Consider the following 24,126-nt stretch of genomic DNA (forward strand, 5'->3'; position numbering starts at 1 on the left):
TTCACCTTTGTTCAATTGTTACCTGGTTGAGTGAAGGATTGGACTTCAACACCTCCACCTCAAATGGGCCTGATGATGGACGTTGTACATGAGATAAAGCTGACATTCCTTGCAGTTTCCCACAAGGTTTTTTTTGACTCAAGACAAGTAGACACTTTTTCTAATTGTTGCCTTTTTGTATGTCTGTATGTCTTTTTATGTCTTTTCATTCAAAACAAGAAAAAAAAACAAGGCAAAATTAAAATCTATAATAAATTGCCATGTTTTGTTCTTTATTTTACATTAATTTCTAATGATTTTTGTTTAAAAAATATTTTTTTGGTTAAAGACGCAACTGTATTTACTGAAGTTAGCCATGAAGAGTCTGCTCTTGACACACATCTCACTCATTAACACATATGTTAATTCAGAATATATTTTTTAGACTAAGACTATGACTTTTTTTTAGAATATGATGGACATGTCTGCTTTCTTGTGAAATACTGCCCCCTGTTTGTTGGACTATGAATTTGCTCAAACTTACACATTTCACCTTTAACATAGTTTTAAAATATTCTGAGTAGTTAATATTTGGTTAACCACAATGGCTGTATCCCGAGGGTAGGTAGGTCGTTGTTCTGCCAGGAAGTTTCCACAGCATTAAAAGCTATGACTTTTTATCTGTAGTAGGTTCCCCAGAACCGGACACTCTGAAAGCTAGAACGGGTGGGGCAAGTTTACCTTTCCAAGCCATGGACTCATGCGAGCCAACACCTGAAGTGGACAAAGGAGGTTCCGAGAATTATTTTATTTGTATTTGCTCATGGGGTGGAGGGATTTTCTTTGCTGTTGTTGTTGCTGTTAGCCTGGTGACTGCCCTTCTTTTTTTAGTGGCGTTCCTGCATCCTGGTTCTTTCATTCATCGTTCAGCTGGGACTAAGCCACCCATTTCAGCACTGCTGATGTGAAAGGGGTCTACTTAATGTCAATGTTCTTAGTGCCCTGCATTACTGCATTGAGAACATTAGGGTGTGTGGCCTGCATTAAGAACATGATCATGAAAATTTACTATTTACAATAATTAGGCACCGCGTGACCTCAGAAAATACACATAAACGGACACCCACACTCCAGCACAGGAGTGATGAAGTGATGAATGTTGCGACTATGCAGTGCGAAACACTGCAGCACAGCACACGGTGTGTCCTCTGTTTTTAACCTTTACCCTTGGTGAGCAGCCATGACAGGCTCCCGGGCAGCAGTGTGTGGGGATGGGGCACCTCAGTGGCACCTTGGCGGGATTCGATCCGGCAACATTCCGATTACGGGGCCGCTTACTTACTAGGCCACCACTGCCCTATCCTACAGTATACAAAATACACACAGTATATATTATAACCACACAATTGTATCACATAGCGATGTATGCAACTTAATCTTATACTAAAATATTTGTTTTATTATAATATGATAATGTTTTAAAGAATGTCATAAAGAAACGTGTATAACATGTATAAACACACGTCTGTGATGCTGCTCATTTGAATTTACGTTGGACATAGTGCATCCTGTTCATTATGGAAAAACTCTGCAGCTGGAACTGCCAGCAGGAGCGGATTTTCATACAGGAAAAAAAATAAAGCCCCGGCCGTGAGGACAAACTTGACCGAACAGCATGTGAACATGCCATAAAGCGCGTTATTCTACAAAAATGAGAAGAATCAGAAATACTACAAGCGAGGCGAGTGAACCATTCTTATTAATGTCTGTGAGGATTCTCTGTCATCCAGGTGAATTTGTCTGAAAATTTGAGTCATGGCAACTGTACTTTCTTCTTTAATATACATAGTCATATTAATGTTCATGTAAATAGGTCCTGAGTATATTCACAGTAATAAATCTGCCAATGCAATCATATAAAATAATAAAATCTGCTAAAATCTGCCAATGCAATCAGGGAGTCAATAAAAAATACTGCCACATACACCCCGGTGTGAGTAGACCAGGATACAAACAGCATCTGCTGCTTTAGAATTTCCAAAAAGATCCTGACATATTAACAACATGTTGTTGTTTTTTATTATTGAAATGGAGAAAGAAATGATGACATTACAGTGTAATTAATTTTACTTAAAATGTACATTATTCATGTCGCTGCAAAAAAAAATTAAAATAAAGATTACACTTATAATCAGTAGATAAGGGGACAGTGTCCCCCTAGAGACACGTTATGTGGAGTGGAGTTTGAAACTCTGACTTTGTGGCTTTGTGATCCTCTGGTGCAAAATTATTATTTTATTATTATTATTATTTTTTTGGATTTGGATTGCAGCCTGTAAAATCCGGGGTGAGGGGGATCCCCTGACCCCTCGTCACATGTTCCGGCATCGGAGGCGCGGAGTCACGGAGTCACGGGAGGGGAGGTTCTTCCTCCTCCTCCTCCTCCTCCCCTTCCTCCTCCCCTACTCACTCCCGCAGCACAGAAGCGACTCAGAGCGCGATGACGACGCGTCTGCCCGCGTCCGGCTGACGGCTGGGGAAACTCTCTCTGGCCCGCCGGGAAGGAGAAGCCACAGGCGGCCACACCTTCAGCAGTGGAGCAGGTACCTGCAACCTTCCTGGTAGTTTTATTCCACATATATTTATGCGTTATTACAGGTTTCACAGACTGATGTAGTGTTTTCTGGTGTAGAGTAGGAACTTTTGGAAGGTGTGGTTGGTTGATGTAGATTGTTTTTTCTGTTTAGAGTAGGAACTTTCGGAAAGTGTGTTGGTTGATGTAGATGTTTTTTGATGTAGAGTAGGAACTTTGGAAGATGTGTTGGTTGATGTAGATGCTTTATGACGGAGTAGGAACTTTTGGAAGGTGTGTTGGTGGATGTAGATGTTTTCTGATGTAGAGTAGGAACTTTTGGAAGGAGTGTTGGTTGATGTAGAGTAGGAACTTTTGGAAAAGTGAAGTGATTGTCACATGTGATACACAGCAGTACAGCACACAGTGCACACAGTGAAATTTGTCCTCAGCATTTAACCGATCACCCTTGGTGAGCAGTGGGCAGCCATGACAGGCGCCCGGGGAGCAGTGCTCAGTGGCACCTTGGCAGATCAGGATTCAAACCGGCAACCTTCTGATTACGTGGCCGCTTCCTAACCGCTAGGCCACCACTGCCCATGCCGCAACCAAGGTGTGTTGGTTGATGTAGATGTTTTCTAATGTAGAGTAGTAACTTTTGGAAGGTTTCGGTTGATGTAAATGTTTTCTGATGTAGAGTAGGAACTTTTGGAGTGTGTGTTGGTTGATGCACCTGCTTGCTGGCTTTGGGTTCATGGAGCCAGCGTAGCTGATAAGGTTAATAAGTGATGGATTAACATCACACGCCAAAGTTTGGGTTTGTTTATCTTTCGTCAGGAGAATAACAGCACATGTGGCCTGACTCTGACGGTAAAAGCTCTCCCTTGGGTTACTTCATAGTAAACTTGGCCCTTGTTTACTGTTGGGTGGCCCTGGCATGTTTGCTGAAAGTGCGGCATGCAGGTACCGTGAGGTCATGCCGCTGCGTTGTTTTGTATAAACGCAAAGTTTGACAGCGCTGAAGTTTCCTTTCCAGGGGGAGCTCGCTTCCGGCTTTGGTAAGAACGGACCCTACGGGCCTTCAACAAGGGCGACACTAGACTGAGCTGGGAGTCCAGACGGCTGATGCCATCCGTTTACCATGTGGCTCAGTCCACGTTAGTCAGTGGTGTTTAACTCGGCCCACTGAGGGCCATGTAGGTTTGCAGGCGATTGCGGGTTTTGTTACAGCCTGCCGGCTCAGACTGTAACTGTATATCAGCAGAAATGGAGTATGTCATTCACAAGTCATGCATCATAAGGTTAGGTTGGGCCTTACGCTCTACCTAGTGAACGTGCGTCCTACCATGACGGCCACCATACTCTCTTGGACTGGGATGGGTGTTCAGATGGTGTTCAGTCTACATCCTTAGTGCTAGAGCCAAACGTTTAAAGGTCCCCTGACAGAAATTATTTATTGCTTTTATATAAGTCTTAGTGGTCCCCTAATACTGTAACTGAAGTGTCTTTCCGAAATTCAGTCGCTTTGATCCAGAGATTTGTCTGTAGCTTTAAATGCTAAAGAGGAGGAGAGAGGTGGGATGAGTAGAGCGACCTATAGAAGTCATCAACACCATTCACCAGACAGACAGGAAGCCGTGTCAGCGTTTTTCTAGAAATAAATTAAATTATTTAACCCACTGGTTCTTCAGACTGAATTAAAATAGTAGTCACCGAGTAACTGCAATGCTTTGCACATTTGGAAGATAATGTGTTAGGGGATGGGTGTGAAATTCTCTGGGTGAAATAAGCATGAGAAAGGGGAGGTAACCTTTCCCATTATGAGGATATAAGGGGACAAATTCCAGATCCAGCTGCCACTCTGAACGGCAAAGCAGAACGGCCAAAGCTATCTTTATACATATCGCCATTTCTAGCCCTTGCTAGAGTTCAGCCACTGAATGTTCTCACAAAATGACATTTGGGTAATCGTTGTTAAGTCAAGTTTCGTGAAAAAATGCAAGTGCAAACCTAAACAGCTTATTTGGTAGCGTTTTGGTAGATTTGGACTATTAAATACCGTAAAATAATAGGTCACAAATAATTGTAGGAGAAGGTTGGCAAAACCTCTCAGGAGAACATCATATGGCATCTTGGGGTATGCAGATCTGAAAAAAACGTTAATCTGGTCACAATTCAACAACTGAAATTATAATTTTTTTTTAATTACACTTAGGTCATTTGTGTAAAATAGATTCGTAAACGTAATTAACTTTAGTGTATAATAAACTAAACTATTAACCAAAATCGCACAGTAGCTAGTTGTGTGTCACTTATTACTTAAGTTGCTAGTGATTAAGTTGCTAGTGATTAAGTTGCGTGTCGGCTTAATGTAATGGTCAGAATCCCACAAGAGTGAATAAAATGCTTTTATTGTTTGCATGTTAAGGCTGTACTTAAACCTTTATTTGAATGCAATTTTATTTGAACTGATCAACTGAAAACGTAAAAGAATCTTCATTCAGGTGAGTTTTGCTGGGATCCTGCTGCTCATGTTTTGGACAGTGTGTCTCTCTCTGGCAGCCCTATCATTTTTTTCACTCCTGTTTGAATGTATTTGCATCCCCATAAGCGTGGTAAGGCTGGCCATTAAGGGCTTTTTCTCTCCGCCGCACTCGTTCTGCTTCTGCCTGTTGGTTTTGCATGGGGTGCCCGACTGGTGGCTTTTCAAAGCACACAAACAGCCTGGAGGTCCCAGCTCCCTCGTCGATAATCCCATGGTAGCCGAAAATTAGTGTTTGTTGTGTCAACTGCGTGCCTTTCGTATGATGATTACACATCGCTGAAGTCTAGTCCAGGCAACATGGCTCCTTTAGGGATGGAAGATCTGATTCCAAGTTGACGAGATGTACATCTGCATCCGATCCATTGTTTCCTGTAATAAATGTAGTGATGGAAATGATTGCCTTGATTGTTGTCTTTGTGTTGCGTGCCTGGTTGGCCATTAAGCCATTAAGCCAACCAGGCACCTCGGGAGAGAGCGCTCTGTGTACGTGCATCGTCATGACAGGTCGCCCATGGCAACGAGCACCACGGCAACGCACCTGGCCTTACCTGCCTTAGTCAAATCAACAGGATCCTCAAATGCAACGTCATTGTGTGTGTTTGCCGTTCAGGCGAATGTGTGTACTTTTCTCACATGTTGACACAATGCCAACAAGGAAGGAAAAAACTCTGCTTTTAAAAGGAATAAAATACACTTATGACAGAATGGTTTGAAACATTTCTTCAATGTTTAACATCAAACAAGGGGCTTGTAGGGGCTGAGGGATTAAGTTAAAGGAAAGGTTTCAGGCAAAGTTCACAAATGACAAGCCTATCAACCGTCCGAATGATAAGAACGGGCTGTGGTGTTTGGACGTGAATACATGGCCACTTGTGACTTTTTATTTGGCAAGTGGTGTAATGTCTGATAAGACGCTGGTATTTGCATTTATATATGAACATAGGGCAAGTTTCCCTTCTCAGGAATGCAATGAGGGGTTTCACACCCTCATTTAGCTGGTTACTCGGCTATTACTTCTCCGCTATTATCACACAGTTCTTGATAATGCAGAAAGGTCAATTTGGTCAATTTACCAGAGGAACGACAGAGTGAAAGTGAGGGAAAGAACGGGAAATAAGGGTGGCTATGTGGTGGAACAGGGGGGATGTTATTCTCAGCACTTTGGCAACCAAGTATGTTTGTGGCATGACGTGCTATAAAGATAGGGCACAAATCACGCCACGCAGCATTTTCTTTTCGAATACAAGAAAATATAGGGGTGGGCAGTGTGGCCGAGAGACACTGAAAATCTGTGAGAGAGAGAGAGAGACCAGGAGAAGAGAATGTCTCATCTGACCAGTTCGCCCACTTCTTAGCACACACCCTCACCTACAGGAAATGCTTGTGATATGCTTCTCAGTATTCTGGTAAATGCTGACTTTTCAGGTATTATGTTTTTTATATTTCAAACCATCTACTGTATGGTTGTAGCTACTTTAAGTTTTTAGAAATAGATTTTTATTTCACTTCATAAATGGTAACTGATGACAAATGAGTCAAAATAAGTGGTTGGAGGTTATATCAGTAAAGTATAAAGATTTACAATGGCAATTAAATCCTTACATAGGGTTTTATGTACATTGTCTAATTATTGTTGTTCTCACAAACCCCGCCTAAGATGGGAAATAGCCTAGCATATTTTACTATTTTTTTGTAATTCATATTATTGAATTTTATCATACCTATTGTACCATTAGCCATATTCTTTTGCGTCTGAAAGTATTTTAATTCAACATTCTAAATTCTAATTTCTTGGGGGGAAGTTAAATTCCCCTTTTTTAAATATTTTTTAATCGCCCATTTTGTGTTTAACCCATTTCAAGAGAGGACGGATAATGCGGATCTTTTTATTGTCACTAGACCCCATACAGGTGCACCAGTAGGGAAAGACATGGTATATGTTGAGGCTGACAACAAGCGCTCAATCATCTCGTGTGTCTTTGTACCTGTAAAGATGGATGGGTTGATAATATGTCGCATATCTCTGTGGTGCCGTGAAAGGCAGGACGTGTAGGCGAAAGACATGCTTTGTGTACGTGTCCTTGGTGTTTTTGTCAAATCCTATGTATCTCTTTGTCTATTTCACAGAAGCATGTTTTGAGGAAGATAGCACAGAGAAGAGCCATTTCTTGGCATCTGGTTGGTTGAGGTGCCCTGGGTTTCAATTTGAAATACCGCTCTGTTACTCCCGGTTGATTATTTCTATTTTTTTTTCCCACTACCACCATCATAGGACACCCACCTCATGCCTCCACCTGAGCAATGGGTTTTTCTTTAAATTGAAAAGAACTGGCAGCCGAATGGGCTGCTGCTTTCAATACGACTTTCTGAGCAATTATCCAGCAATCCAACTTTTATCGCGCTATTCATCTTCCACCCCCCCACCCCCTTCCCCGTCTCAACGATTCCCATTTCAACTTTGTTGTAAAAATGAAAACCACTGGCACCGTTCTGCTAAGAAGCCGCTAGATGCATTATTCCCCCGTTACGCACCTGCTTTTAATACGCCTCTAATCTATCTGTCACGGAACAACAGAGTGCCGTACAGTCAAATGGGTTCAAAGGCTGTAAAATGGTGCTGCTGCTTCAGACGCTGGCAGTGCCAGTTTATGACTAATGTCCCATCCTGGGTCACAGTGATCAGGATCCTAAAATACAGGTCACACAGGCAGGAGTTTAACCCTCTAGAGCTGGAGTACAATCTATCATTGAGCCGGCACTGCCCCACCAGCTCAAGAACGGCTTATAACTCACTGTACCTAGGCGGCGATGTCCAGATGCATTATGGGGGTCTGGAGTACAAGCACTGAGGAACCACTCTGTGACAAACCGCCGAAGTCCCACCATCTGCTGCTTAGATGGCGAGCCCTCACGCTTTCTTATTTTGGCCGAGATTCCCGCAGCCCAGGAGTGAGAAACCACATGCATTTTTAATAGGGGCCGGAGTCAGGTGTGTCTCCACCCAGCTAGACAGCTCTGGGCTTCTGTGGCCGGACATCTGGTGCTCTGGTGAACTTGTGGACCCTGGCCCTAGTGTCCAGATTAGCCTGTGAGAGCAGCTGCTTGGATGTCACTTGTTTTTTTCTCTTGACACCAGTTAGTTATTTGTAAAATGAATGCAAGTAGCCGCACTTAGAATCTAAATGTGCACTTATAATATATACGTGCTGTTAACCACACCTTGCATCATGGCTGCAATGTGGATTGTGCAGTCATTCGACGTGTCCGACGTTCATGTCTGCACAATAAGAGTCCGAACTATGCAGTGTGAACTGATGCAGTATGAACTTGTCACACAAGGGAAACAAGCTCGGACCCAAGTGCGAAAAATCAATCAACAAATCAATCCTTAGTTATATGGCACTTTTTACAATGTACACGATCACAAAACGCCTGGTGACTATGGGGGTCAGCAGAGGGCCATGCAGACGGCAATGTCACGTGATCGCTCCGAACCAGGAAACTCCCGCAGGCCTAGGAGTTACCATCCACTCCACTGTGAAGGATAGAGAAAAGCCGCACTAAACTACTACAGCGTTAATAATGGTGAGAGGAGTGTTGTTAAAGGCTAGACTGTATAATTTAAATACTGATACCGTGTCTGAACCCTGTGCATTCCTTGGAAGATTGTTCCAAAGATTTGGGGCTCTATAAGCAAATGCTCTGTGTCCAGCTGTGACTTTGTGGGGAGGACAGCCAGTGAGCTTTCTCACAGAGAATGAAGAGAGCGTGGTTGGTTATGAGGGGACTATTAAACAGGAGCAAGACCATACAAAGCTTTCTAGGTGATAAGCATAATCTTGAAAGTCAATACAGAGTATAACTGGAAGCCAGTGGAAAGAAGACAATACAGGAGTAATATGATCATACCTTCTAGTGTGTGTAAGAACACTGGCTACAGATGAGCTGTTTTTGGATGAGCTGAAGTTTATTCAATGAAGCAGCAGAGCAACCAGAAAACAGAGAATTACAGTAATCTAGTCTAGATGTTATGAATGCGAGAACTAATTAGAAACTTCCTAACTCTTGCAATGTTTCTTAGGTGGCAGTCCTGGAAGTATTTAGAAGGTCACACGCAAATTCTTTATAGATGTAGTAGGACCAACTGAAACAAACAGCACACTCCAATTTATACTCTGTCAATCCATGTCTTGCCCCTTTGGGACCAATCACCAACACTTCAGTCTTATGTGGTGCATGAGGAAACTGCGGTTCAGCCAGTCTCTGTTGTCCTTCAGACAATTTTCTAGTTTAGAGAGGTAGTGGTAGTGAACTTGGTGTAATCTACATAGAAATAAGAATGTACCCCATGTCTACAGACTTAATTGACTGAGTGGCAGCATGTACAATGAAATAACAAAGGGCCCAGTAACTGAACCCTGTGGAACCCTGAATTTCACTCTGGTATTGCAGTTGTTGGCTCTATGGAATTATCATTAGCTGTGTTAGTCTATCAAGATGTCAAATTAGAATTGAGGATTGTTCTATCAAAGATAGCAGGTGAACAGCTTTAGCAGAGGAAAGAGCTTTTCGATATTTGGGCAGACTGTATTTCCAGGCTAGTGTTTACTTTGGGTTTAGGAATAGAAATAAAAAGTGATTTTTAAGGAATAATCTAACTTGTCAACAAGAACATTTAAGTCACCAACTACGATCATCTTAGTTGTTGTCCACCACAATTTTGGAGTAGAAATTTGCTGAAGAATTTACAAACACGATTAGATTTCCTTATATAGATTTTCTAGTGCGGGGAACAGACACAGTCCTCAAAAAAGTGGAAGTGACTGGGTGGGCTTACTAGGTGTCCAGCAGGCAGTTTGGATAACTGCTGCCTGGACTGTGTTCTTGGGTGCCAATATGGAGTAAAATGTGTAGGTCAGATTACTAGAAATGAGAGCAGCACTTCCAGAACTTCCAATTATTAACAAACTCATTATTATTTTGTGGACACCATCCAACTTTTCAGTGATTTCATCGCCATGTCAGTTTGGGATGGGACCAGAGCAGATTACAAACCTCTATATCTTTAGCAAGCTCACAGACCTCTTGAATATTATTTTTGGGTCATTTCAGATTGACACATTGAAACAACAACAACATCATTTATTTCTTATATAGCCCAAAATCACATACAGTATATCTCAATGGGCTTTGACCGGCTCTACAGTTGACACCCCCCCACACTTGACCCTTCTGCCACAAGGTAAAACTCCACACAAAAAAAAACTCTAGGAGAGAGAAAAAAAGAAAGGAAGAAACGTTGGGAAGGAGTGATACAGAGAGGGACCCCCTTCCAGGGTAGAGTGCAGCCTGCAAATGGTGTCAGTGCAGGGTTGGATATGAATATAAAGTCCTATGGTTGTAGGGTTGGAAGAAGTCCAGGATGTAGTCAGTGCCATGGTCTAGATTACATGTCCATAATGATGTTACTGGTCCATTTGAAGATCCCTATAGCTGTAGTTGTAACGGTGGTGGTGGCTGTGGTGACCCCTCGGGTTTGTTTCATGGTATGTCCTTGTTAAGCAGTTGTCAGGAACCAGGATTTATTTGCTGGTCTCTTCACTGGGGTCTGCCAGTAGTCTGGGCGCTTGATTCCATGTCTCGGAGAAAAACAAACAGAAGCAGCGGCAGACGGTTGCACTGTACGACCGATACTGAAATATGTGGTTATAGTGGTATATTGGTGCTACAGTGGCCCTGAACCCTAACTAGGACAGCCTAACTAGGGTGAATTTACTTTGTCTGGTGTCCCTCTCTGCGATAAACTGGATAAACTTTGGGTGTGACTCGTGATAAACTGGACTTATAATTGACACTAGCGTCAAAGTGAAGTGAAATGAGGGTACTAAGACTTTTAACAAAAAGCCAGAAGAAACAGAAAAAATGTGACATCAGCAAACACAATGGCAAGCCAATTCCTCAAATTGCAGAAAAATAGAAAATAGAGTTTTACAAACAGTAGGTTAAAGGGTTAGTGACCCCTTTTAGGCTCAGCAAGACTATAACAACTTCAGTTCACCATTACCACAGTCACGATAGAGGCACGAGGAGTCATTTTATGCAGGAAATCTGGGGTGGTGCAAGAGGATGGGATGTTTTTTTTCACAGCTATTATTGTATACTCATCACTTACTAGTCCTCCATACTGTTATTAGTATCAGTGCATTCCTTGTAATGCCACCTCTTAGCCACACTGACCATGACCTGGCCTTCATGTGCCGAAAGCTTTGCTAAATGTTTGCTTTACCTTCATGTGAGGTGACATGGCAGTTCCCTGCAGCTCCTGTAACTTCCTCTTACCGTTCTTCTGGTAATGTGACCATTGCACTGCATGCAGGAACTTGGAGAGGAGAGAGAGGAATGCGTGAGTTAGTGGTGGTAGCCATTTCAAAAAAAGGCACTGACTTCCAAAGTCACAACACTGAAAATGCACGAGATTAAGAAATTAAAATGTCCTTAAGCGCGGCATGCTTCTCCGGTAATTGTCCGTCTTCGCGGATTGCAGGTGTTTGCTGTTGCCTATGCCCGCTGGGTGCTAATTGTCTGATTTAAATCAATAGCTTAATCACCGGTGCGTTTGTCGGGCATTCATCTGCGGGAATAAAAAACTATTAGGCCAGGGCTATCATATTACCATATGCCAAACACAGGCATGCAAAAACATCAATGATAAATAAGGCAGTTCCATAAGCGCCATGTTTGATGTAACCAGTTTGGCTGGTTTTACAAACAGGGGCATGCCCATGTACCCCAAGTATATACACGGCAGCCGCTCGCTCAGTATTGAATCTGATTCCCCTTTTCATTCAGATTCTGCGCCAGCTTCCACATCAGCAGGTGCTTCTCCCTTGATCCTGACTTGAGTTACCTACAAAGCTGCTGCATGATTCCTGCACTGATGAACAAACAGCCCGAGGGTGAACCGAACTGAGGGGCTTGGAGGTGTAAACCCAGTGCTGTCCTGTAATGACTGGCCAATGTGCTTGCAAAGGCATCGGTGCTGAGGAGCACAATGAAAAATCCATAGGTCAGTGTCAGGAGTGAAAGACTGTAATGGGGAGCTTTGTTACTCTCTAGCTGCGTGTTGGTAGGCAATACAAGATCAGCGTATGACCTCACAGGTACTGACTCACAGAAAGCAGCAATGGTAACCCACCTTGCATACAAAACGTTAAAAAAAATCTTGTTTATCTGGGGGGTTTCAATGCTGTGAAATGTTGAGAGAAAAAAGTACACATTTTATACCAAGTATGTGAATGCCGTCGCACCACTGAACACTGTTAAGCAAGAAAATAGCAAATATTTGTTCATAAGCAAACCTTGTTCTCAAATGTTGAGTTTGAGGTTACAAAGATACTTATTAAATTTGTGAAGTCAGCATGCTGGCTGCTGTGCTCTATGTTTTATACTTTATGAATCTGCTGGTTCTTTTCAAATTACATAAACTTGAGAAACTTGAAATTAACAGATATGCATTTTTAATGGATTTTTTCAGTAGCTTTTTAGCCCTCTTCTGGAATTGAAAAAAATTATGTAATCAAACCGCAGCTAATCACATAGCATGTAACATACACATTACATACATAATTACATAAAACATCGTGATAAACAATTGTCTAAATGAACACAAGGGATTTTTTTTATCTGAAATGAATATCTTTTTCAAGCAAATTATAAAATAAATCAATTGTACCGAGACGCCAGTGCTAATGAAAGCAACAAGTTGTCTGTACCATCAGATATTGCCAGAATTGGACTTCAAACACATTTCTGTCTCTTCCTTCACATGCAAATCCCACTTAAGCAAAAGAGGTCACTGAAATAGGGCAATTCTGCACAGTGGGACCGTGTCTCTACCCCATCTCGACTACGACCAGCCTTACAAGCTGCTCAAATTTAAGCACATTACAAATCAAAGGAAATGCAATGAAAAACTCACTGTGGGTGAAAACATGGGGTGGTAAAGCAGCCAATCAGAGCACAGATTTTTTTAACTGTGGAAATCCACCAATCATAGGGTTGTAAAAGGACATGAAAAATCAAATTTTTAATTAAGTCTCATTCGATGCGTACCTATGTGTACAACACTGAATAAGTGAAACATTTTGGGTTTGAGCGTTGTAGTTTTATGGCAAGAGGTCAGAATTAAACTCGGGAATTTGTGGTTGTCTAGCGTTGAACTCTAGATGGGTTTATGAATAAGCTAAATAGGTTATGTTAGGGAACAAGGTAAGCTATTCATTGTCCATTTCCAATTTTTTCATAATTGAGTTATACTGTTCATTTGTGGTGTTTTGTTGACCGTGCCCCTCGTCATGTTGTATAAAAGCTGTCCTTTTGGAAGTCCTCCGATCTTTTGGAGAATGTGACTCAGAAGAAAATGGCGGAAAATGAATATGTAAATGCTGCGTATTTGCACAAGACCAGATCATTTCCCTTTCACTCCATGACGGCGCTCCGGCGTTATCTGTAATTCGTGTCCAAGCCTCTCAGGGTCTGTCCCACTGTGCTTATTGCTGAGCAGAATCTGTGCAGCGTTGCGACACACAGGTCCTGTAATCCAGCTAATATTTAACGTGGCTTTGAGTAGCATTGCTGTGAAAAGTTTGAAAAAATTTCTAATGAATAGTAGATGGTTATCAGTGAAAATTGACAACCTTACACTCACTAGGGGCCACATGCCTTCTTAGACAAATGACAATGACAAAAAAAAAAAAAAAAAACATTGGAAGAGGAAAAGACACCTTGTCCTTCCTTAAACACATAAACAGACCCAGTCCAGTCACCCCATTAATAATTTACCGGGCGTTGGGAGAGAGAGGCGAAGGCCGGGGTTGAGTTAGCGGAGGCGCAGATCCAGCCGAACGACAAAGCGGGAGTATAAGAGCGGAAGAGAGCGAAAGCAGGGGGTCACCTCATCCCCTGCTCTTCAGAAAGTAATGATGGATTAACACATTGGAGCTTATCAGCAACCGGGGCTCCGAGGTATTCAGGGGGCACAAAAAAAAAATGAAAATTGAACAGGGAATCATACGTAATTCACAGAGTAAGGTCACCAGAACATTCCGCACGAGCCTGTTTGCTTAGATTAATTTCGGCCTTATAATGTCACGCCATATTTATTTAGTAGATGTTATTTGATGCGGCGCTCTGCTGAATGGTAGAGGTCACAGCGGCACTGGAAGAGATGTTTTGTTTTCCACAGCAGTAAAACTGATCCTCTCCGGCCTGGAGGCCATGATGTAACCCGGTCCTTCAGCCCTGTAGCAGGGTTAGCGCCAAGTTTTACACCCTGGGTGTGGCGCTAAAAGCCAAGTGCGCATCTAGGGTGACAGAGCACACGTCTTTCCACACCTCGTCTAACAGCCAACCCCACCCACCTCCGTTTTTCCTCTCCGCAGCTCCTGTACCCAGTTGGCCAGATGGGTTGCCGATGCTGCCGAATGATCAAAAGGTAAGAAGTGCGTTTAAAATTCACACTCACTTGCGGTGAGTGCATTCTTAGAACAAAATTACAATTACAGTGAGGGGAATGTAAGTTGTATCTTCTATGGGGGGAAGCTCATGTCAGGAGGGACAGGGCCGCACCCGTCAGGTGTGTCAGTTGGAGGGCTCGGTTATGTACACGCTGTGGAGCGCTGAGCTGGTGTGCTGGTATGACAGCAGGTCCATGTGACAATACAATCCCTCCTGTCCATCCTTCGTCTTCTCTACTCACTCTGTTGCAGGACTTAAGTAAGTGTCATACGGACATTATGACCTTTCATATTATCAGTTTGGCCAAAGACAGTAATTATCCTGCATCACAAACAATTGGGGCAATGGTGGAATTGCTGACCCGTAGCTGGAATGCCGATCCACCAAGATGCCCCTGCGGTGCCACTGAGCAAAGCGCCATACCCACACACTGCTCCCCGGGCGCCTGTCATGGCTGCCCACTGCTCACGTTTCGTTGTGCTGCAGTGTTTCACAATGACAGTCACTTCACTTTCACTTTGAATTGTAATGCATTAAGGTAAGAATTTGTTGTTATCGTTATGCATGTGTGTTTGTGTGTCACATGATGCATAACACTTCATTATCAGGATCTTTTTTTTTCCATAAGTGCTATTTTATTAAAAGTGAGAAATTCTGAACTGACTGTGAAGAACCTAATAAAATAAGAACCGCACATGAGTACCAATTAATAGATAAAAGTTGGAAAAATAATATTTCTTAATTCTTGGGAGCTCTGTGCCGTCATGTCAGAGTGGATACTGTGTAATCAGAAATGGAAGCATTAACGCGTTCCCTAACAGAAAGTAAACAGAGTCACTCGCCAGTTATCTCCTCTGGGCAAATTCCTCCTGTGCAAATTCCTCACGAGTTAAACATCAATATTTACCAGGGATTGAGTTGAATTGTCAACCAGCTAAAAAAAAAATATCTAAAAAAAAAAAAAACGAATAAAACCCAGATAATATTGTCGCTTATGCTGGGGTGTAGTTCAGGCTATGCAACAGTATAGAGCCTTTTTGCAAAAATGATGAAAATGGTGGTTATATTTATATAATATTATATATATATTAGACACAGTAATACAATATTATGTAAACAACAGTGTATGCTGTAACAAAGCAAGACAGCAGCAACATTTAATCTCAATTGATGGTCTTTAATGTTTTCAAAAGACAACAAAAATAATTTTGAAACAAAATTCCAACTTTTGATTAGCTGAAATAACCCATTGGTTATCAGACCATATGCAGTCTGGATGCAGTAGATCATTATCTTAAAACCCTGATTAATAATAAAACATATTCCAGTTAATAAAGTGCACTCTTTTTATTTCTTAATGATTGTTTTAATGTCATGTCCCTGGGACTGTGTGACAATAAATGCCTCAAAAACTATGTTTATACAGATCAAAAAAAAAAAAAAAAAGTCTGTAGTCAGCAAATCACAATAACTGAAGGTGTTCTCATGCTTCATCTGTGAGAAGAGGTCTTCTAAGGACCTGTTGCTGAAGTACACACTCAAAGAACGGCAACAAGCACAAATGATGAAAACTGATGGGCAGATAGACACTTGACTGGCATCAGAGCCCTGACCTCCACATAAGAGATCAAACTACAGGATTTGTAGAGTAATTTAGTTGTTTAGGATGTACACTTTGTTCTCATGAGAATTATTTACTTGCAGAATATTTCACTTAATAATTATTTTCCTGGATTCTACCGGAAAGTTAGCAGGCTGTTGGCCAGTTAGCTTTTATTTGGCAAATTCAGTCGAAGAAAATTCAGTCCAGAAACTGGAAGCTGAACATCTCGTTTCTCACTTCCTACTGGGGGACACAACTTCTGCATTGGGTCATTGTCTGGCCTGTGTTCCATTTTCCATTTGCAGAATGCCACATTTGAGTTGACTGTGTTCCAACATATGCTTGTTAGCCATTGCCAGGTGAGAACGAATAATTATTCTCCAATTTGAAGACAGAAGTTTTACCGTACAGTGTTTACAACCCACTTGAAGACGCATCTGAAACAGCATGTAAATAGGATAATTTTTGATCCTCGGGGCAGTCATCTTGGATTATGGTGTTGGGGGTAGTGGAGGATATCTAACCTTGAGTGTGGCTGTGAAATATATCTATTAAATATCATAGTTTGCTCAACCTTTTCACTGTCACTGTCCATTCACTTAATTGTATTTGAATAAATTACCATTTTCCATATGTAATGTAAATGATGAATGTAGTCATCATTTAGCCTTTTAGTTTAGCATTTTACCATTTTGCTTTTCTTCACTGGCTTTGGATACATTTTAGATTAGATTTTTACTGATGTCTTATATAACTACAGTACAGGCCAAAAGTTTGGACACACCTTCTCATTCAATGTGTTTTCTTTATTTTCATGACCATTTACGTTGGTAGAATCTCACTGAAGGCATCAGAACTTACATTTACAGCATTTATCCCTGAGCAAGACACTTAAACCTAAATTGCTCCAGGGGGGGACTGTCCCTGTAACTACTGATTGTAAGTCACTCTGGATAAGGGCATCTGATAAATGCTGTAAATGTAGTAAATAATGCTGCATAACAAAAAGAATATATATATATATATCTGGTAATAGTTTATAGCTAACCACAAAAGACACTTGGAGGTCATGTTTTGTTCCAACTCCATGGTTATTCTGCTTTGTTGTGGTTGCTGTCGTGTTTTCTTCGTTCCTTTTTTGTCTCCACTGAATAAAAGTCAAGAGGAAAGTACATGAAAGTGTGTGAGCGGTTGGGATCTGTGCTGTGCTGCTCTGTGAGAGTCGCTCTCCTGCAGGTATAAATGTGTGCTCAGCAGAAGGCTCTCGGTTGGAAGTGTCTGCCAGCCTAAAACGCTGGTGACCCCCACGCCCCGTGGTCACCTGACGGCTGCTGTGCCCCCCCCAACCCGACCCTCTCCAGTTCCCGTCAGTCTCCTCCTGCTTCGTGTTGGGTTTCCAGCATTTTAAAAAAGTTGGCCTGTAGGGCAAAATGGAACGTTTTTCAGCATTCACTCTCATCCAAGACAGCACCTTGTAATTCGCTTCCAGAGTTCACTCTCAGCATGCTGGGGATTGATGCATTTGTCATGCATCATGCATACAGATCGATCACTGTATTAATACATTGATCTTGTTGCTATGCGATTTAAAGATATAAATAATTACATAATATGTAATTAGACCTCAGCTAGATCTCAATTGTTAAGGATTATCAGTAAGTGCATGGCCATAAATGTGTAGGGAAAGCAATAATTTGCCTAGGGCCCCAAAGTTGAAAGATGGGGGTGCTTACACTTCATCCATTAATCTGCAGTAAGCCGCACATTATGTAATTTAATTGGAAAAAGATTAAGGTGCAGTGCACCAAGCATCGGCGTTGTGACAACTGACTGCACAAATTAACACCATCACACACGAAATACTGATATTGTATTGATCTCCTGCCAAATATTTCAATACATTTTTTCAACATGGTCAAACCTTTCACAAAATAATATAGTATTTTTGCCTAATTGATCCGGTGCACAGTCATAATGCTTAGTTTGTCAAATAAATCCAATAATCTATTCACACCAACTATAATATAGATATATTTTTATGCTGCAAATAGCAAGGTCTGGAGGATGTAGGGTCCTCCATGTCCCTCCCATGTCTGTGTACAGTGTGTGCAAGAGTAAGAATTCAGGAGAAGGAGGCTTGTTAGATGCTGGGCCTCTCCCATGCAAAGCATGTCACTTATAAAACTTCATTTAAATTCAGTGCGAATTGATCGATGTTCAGCATGCCATATATTTGAGTATGTAAATAAATATTGTTTTTTCCTCTCTTCTCTCAGCTACATTTACGATCCCTCTGTTCCTGTGGACGTACATGGGCATAAGCAGGATGGGACCACCAGCTCGTTGTACCATCCGCACCATCATTCAGGTGATGCCGACCTCCTCCAGAAGAAGCAGGGCTTCACCAACCAGGCCTACGCCAGCAGCAGAGACTCCAGCGATGGGAACAGCAAGCTCCACATCGACAACAACCGCATCAACTCCCAGCATGGCGCTCAGCTCAAGAAAAACGCGGGAGGAGGTGGGGACTCGGGCGTATACATCCTCCATCCGAACGAGACCCCAACTCTGAAATGCGCTCCTTCCGCTCCCAGTTCCCCGCCCACGTGTCAGGTGTCCGATCTACTCACGACCAGTGCTCCCAGTGACAAGCCTCCAGATGGGACATACCTCCACACGGGGCCAGACGGGGTGGACTGCAGAGTCTCGGAGGACGAGGAGGAGAGTGGCGTGGGCAGCACTCCTGAGTATCTTGGGGACACGGGGGACGAGGAGAGCGTCCTCTCCGGGGACATCCACACAAGCTCCACCAGCCTGTCGTCAGGAGAGACCAGGCCAGCAGGGCTGGAGGATCCCAGGGTGATGGACAAGCGTGTGACAAAAAGGAAGGAGGAAGAGGATGGTGAGGACTGCCAGAGCATCACAGACTCCATGGTTGCCGAGGCTCTGGCCGCCCTGGAAGCGGCCACTGCTGGGGAGGAGTACGAGTGACGGCTCCATCATCCAGTAGGAGAAGGATTCCCGCAACAGAACCATTAATGACATTCACGCAGCTCCAGGACATCTGGAACAATGCAGATATATTAAACAGTTTACAAAAAAACGTTCATTGGAGGAAAAAAAACTTTTTTTTTTTCTTTACTGAGGTCAAAGTTCAATTTCTTTTTTTTATTCCAAGTGCAGAGACTATGTGGAGGAAGAGAGATTGCATGGGTTGCATGTCTGTTCTTTGCGCCTTAAAAAAATGTCAATGCCTGTTTGGTTCTGTTGTAAAGGAAGTTGCAGGAAGTCGGGGACCTGATGAGGCCCCAACAGGAATAACCCGGAACCCTTGTTCTGTCTCATTCTTCCGTACTGTGAACGTCTTTTGGACACCTAGTCTATTTTTCAGGGAGAAACACAAACACATTATTCATAAAAACACACAAAGCTTGTCCTAAAGAGTTTTTTTTTTGTAGGATTGCCACATTTGATTTGTAACCTTGTTTAAAATGTTATTTATAGCTGTTTTGGCCTTGTCATTACTGCATCCCTCCACGGCAGCCTCTGGAGGTCTCGATGACGGTGACACGACTTAAACCTGGCACACAATGGTGGTTATTGACTGGTGGGGTTATTTTTTTTTTGTCTGGCCTGTGACATTAGATCATTAGAAATAGCCAGACTAATTGAGGCCAAACGAGACTCGTCCGGGATGCGCTCCAGCTGAGGCTCCACGGGCCCTGGTGCACCCGGAAATTAACACTGCACTGAAGGCTCTGTCCCCGGATGCTGCATCTGGATAAGAGGAAGATCCTAAATGGCCAGGCAGGTAAACGGGACCAAATAGCCTTTCATCTCTGAGAGAATTGTCCGAGACAAATTGCATTTCATCGACTTCATGGAATATGTTTCTCTGTTTGCACATCCAAATAGGATCCGATAACGACCACAGCCCGAGTGTTTATGCCAGGCAGAAATCCCAAATGTTTATTGATATTTGTATGAAGATCCAGATGAATGTATTAATGTAAGGTAGGAGTTCATGCCTTCTATGCCATTCAAGGGCTAACACTGAATTTCAGAGAAGTGGTTACAGCCTCACAACTTTTAAAGACATACCATTCAGCAGAATACAATCAAACATAGTTATAAAAGGGGGCAGTGGTGGCCCAGCGGTTAAGGAAGCGGCCCCGTAATCAGAAGGTTGCCAGTTCGAATCCCGATCCGCCAAGGTGCCACTGAGCAAAGCACAGTACCGACACACTGCTGCCCACTGCTCAACAAGGGTGATGCTTAAAAGCAGAGGACACATTTCATTGTGTCACAGTGTGCTGTGCTGCGGTGTATCACAATGACAATCACTTCCTAACATTACACATTTGAATCTTGGAAATTTTCTTAAATAATCAAAATTCTTTTGTATAAATAAAATACTGTATATTTTTGTATATTAAAAATATATATATATTTTAGTGATAGTCTCCCTCCTTCTATGTATTTCACAGATTTAAATATATTTTCAATATAAATGTCCCAACCAACCAGTGGATAAAAATAATCACAGAAATAATATATGGGTTACAATATAGTTATTATATTAGGCTCAGTGGTATGCCTTATGACAATGTGCTGATCCTTGTTCTTTTTGTGTGGCTGTAAGCACTTTTAGGAGAATTGCCCTGGCTTTTTTTTTTCTCCTGTTAAGGTTATTGTCTCACTGAAGGTTGATGGGAAGGTTTTTCTAATGAAACAGTAATGAAAGATTCCTTTTGTTGGCCAAAATCATTGTTTCTTATGCATCCAGCCAATTAACATGCTCTGATATTTCCTGTCATGTGTTATGATTCAGAAAACAATGCAATGTATATAAAAATATTTTATAATCAAGATGGTTGTGAACATATAGATGATCTGTTTTTGACTGGGCAATACTGTAATTTCACAGGCTTTTCGAGTGAAGGTCCTGCTGAGGAGAAGGAGGCGGTGTTGTGTCATGCACACTGGAAAAATAAATACAATATTTGATTTCAGACAGAATGTGACTGTCACATGATCTGCGGTGTGGAAAGTCAATGTCCCAGACAAGAAAAAAAAAAAAAAAATCCAGTAGCACAAAAAGAGGTCCTCACCCACTTCACAAACACGCGTACACGTTTGGCAGTGATCCCATGATGCACTGCATGCCTTTTGTTGGTGTTCATCTACAGTCAAACAAAAACCAGCTTGTTCCAGGTGTGTGTGCTTAGATGTTCGCGCACATGCAGCTACAGTCAGAACATTTTCTTGGTGATTCGCTATCTAACTGTATACATTTGTGGAACCCAAACTCTTTCATTGTGTAATGTAAGCGATTATGGGATTATGTAAATTATCTGGATAGACTTGGTATCGCCCCATTGTGGTCTCCAAAAGGTATGGTTGCGGACTACATGAAATGGAATTGTACCATTCCAATTATTAAAACAATATATAATTTATAGAGTATATGTATAATTTATAGAGTATATGTCTTGTATTATTTAAGAAGTGAAGTGATTGTCATTGTGAAGCACAGCAAGCACACGGTGACACAGCGAAATGTGTCCTCTGCATTTAACCAGGGGGGACGGTGCTCTGCTCAGTGGCACCTTGGCGGCTCAGGATTAGAACTTCCTGATTACAGGTTACAAGATTTTGGGAACTCGAACCCTCAATCTCCTGACCTGAAGTCAGACGACTTAGCCATTAAGCCACATGGTCGTACATTGTAGGCTATGCAGCTGTTAGCAGGCGACAGGCCCTGAGGTCATATCCAACAATAGCCCGGCGAGCCAGACGAGGCCCCGAGACACCGATACTGCGCCAGACGACACAGGCTCCGTCTGGGTCCCCTCCTGACGGCCATTAGGGCGCTCTCAGAGAATGACCCTGTCAGAACTGCCGCCGCTCCCGGAGACGCTGTTCCGTAAAAAGAAGCCCGAAATAGCCAGGCTGCCTGGCATATCTGCTTTGCTGAAGGCAGGAATATATACGCTCCCCACCCTGGCTGGCTCAAGCTGCGTTAGAGGATCGTATGCTCACCGCTCTGGCGCGCGTTACGTGATGTGACATGATACTTCCCCGTCCAGAACCAGACACACATGAGATCCACTTGCAGATCCTGTGGGAAACCCCTTGTTCTCTGGAGCTTTTAAACAGCGAGGAGCGTTGGTGTTGTTACGTTGGTAAACCTCTGGATGAGTAACTGGATCCTTTTTTCCAGATTTTCTCGACCAAAAATGGCACAACACATAAAATAAGTTCAAAAGCCTGGTTTCGGACGGGAGCTGGGCCTTCTGTCCACGTCATGAATTCTATACGCTGACATTCTCTCGCGTTTGGTTTGTCCAGACGAGCTTCTCCAGGCCCCTGGAGAAACGGGGAGTTGCGGTGTGTTATTTATACGAAAAACACGGAGCCCCGTCCCCAATTTACACATCAAGAGAGCTAAAATGTCAGCGTGCGCACCGAACTGTGGGACATTTAGCCGAGGCCACCCGCGGACAGGCTGGGATGCCATCAAGGAGTCACTTCGCCCCCACGGCACTGCTAATCATTCTGGCGACCGGCGGGCGCGCATCTTACAGCACGTGGATTCGCATTCCACTCCCACCAGACGTGTCCTGTGTAGAAAACGAGGGCAGGCCCGCATGGGCGAAGACGGAGCGTGGTCGGAGTTTGGATTCATGCGGCGCCCGCGCGAGGAGCAGGGGTGTGCATTTCTGTGGATTGATCATGACATTTACGGCATTTACCAGACACTCTTATCCAGAGCGACTTACAATCAGTAGTTACAGGGACAGTCGTCCCCTGGAGACACTCAGCGTTAAGGGTCTTGCTCAGGGACACAATGGAGGTAAGTGGGATTTGAACCTGGGCTTCCTGGTTCATAGGCGAGCGTGTTACTCACTAGGCTACTATCACCCTGGATACCACCCTACCACCATTAGGGATTAATGATCAGTCCCACAGACATAAGACCGGAGTCCTGTGAGCGGCTCCGTCTTCACCTGCAGACCTGAACTTTTTGTTTTTTTTATATTGCAGTCTACAGACATTTCGTGAAAATACAGGAGGATGAAGTTGCGGCATTTAAAATAGTTCCTGCTTTACAATCAGCATGTTTGGATTGAATGAATTGATTGAATGATGCATGCATTAAAAGTCATAATAACAATAATGATGACAACGTAGAAAGAATTCTCAAAGCCATAGCAAGGTGAGCAGAATATACCGTACAATCCCATGAAGTTTGGTAGACTGAATTAATAAAAGCCTTCTAATAATAGCCTGGGTGTTTATATGCAAGCGAGGCACCTCTGTGCTTACTGGAGAGGAGTGATCATGCAATTATTACCATATGAATCATTCTGAATCAACTCCAAAATGATGACACACATACAGATTTGCTTGCAGCTTGAACTTGACATTTAATCCTTTTGTAGAGCAATATTGTGAGCTATTGTGAGCAGTAAGCTAATGAGTGGGCAATTATGTTTGAAAACTCGATATCAGTCTGAGGCTGCTACAGTTATGGACTGAGTCATATTTTTACCAGATTTTCATCAGAGCTGCAAGAAGGCAAACAGCCCTGTTTGCATGAAGGCTGGTGAACAAATGCGCAACTTTTAGGGCCTATTTTCACTTTAGTGTCACATGACGCATCACCTTGGAAAAATGACCTGCCCTGTAGGACAGTAGCTCATATAGAAATATAATGACTGCATATCACAATTCAAATTCACAGAAAGTCATTTAGATGATACTGGACCTCACAGATGAGCCGGAGGAAGAGATCGAAGAGTTGTCATTGGTCGAAGTTTTAACGAACAGGATTGATAGCCAGCATCTAAAAGAGACAAGCTATTGTTGGAGGCCTGTTTAATTTCATTAGTTAGCCAAATAGTGACT

The 24,126-nt window shown here is 42.7% G+C and overlaps 1 protein-coding gene across 1 annotated transcript; it reads left to right on the forward strand.

Moving 5' to 3' along the window:
* Positions 1-2,460: 2,460 nt before the first annotated feature.
* Positions 2,461-21,463, forward strand: LOC114771722 (uncharacterized). Its single transcript, XM_028965047.1, has 3 exons — positions 2,461-2,582; positions 14,537-14,589; positions 18,492-21,463. Exons 2-3 carry the CDS (start codon positions 14,558-14,560, stop codon positions 19,204-19,206), a joined length of 747 nt encoding a protein of 248 aa, XP_028820880.1. The 5' UTR covers positions 2,461-2,582; positions 14,537-14,557; the 3' UTR covers positions 19,207-21,463.
* The last annotated feature ends 2,663 nt before the right edge of the window (positions 21,464-24,126 follow it).

This window comes from Denticeps clupeoides, unplaced genomic scaffold (assembly GCF_900700375.1).
Source record: "Denticeps clupeoides unplaced genomic scaffold, fDenClu1.1, whole genome shotgun sequence".
NCBI classification, from domain to species: Eukaryota; Metazoa; Chordata; class Actinopteri; order Clupeiformes; family Denticipitidae; genus Denticeps; species Denticeps clupeoides.

Coding starts and splice junctions, on each gene's coding strand:
- LOC114771722 (XM_028965047.1), top strand. CDS start 14,558: ATGGGTTGCCGATGCTGCCGAATGATCAAAAG. Junction 14,590..18,491: donor TGCTGCCGAATGATCAAAAG/GTAAGAAGTGCG, acceptor CTCTTCTCTCAG/CTACATTTACGATCCCTCTG.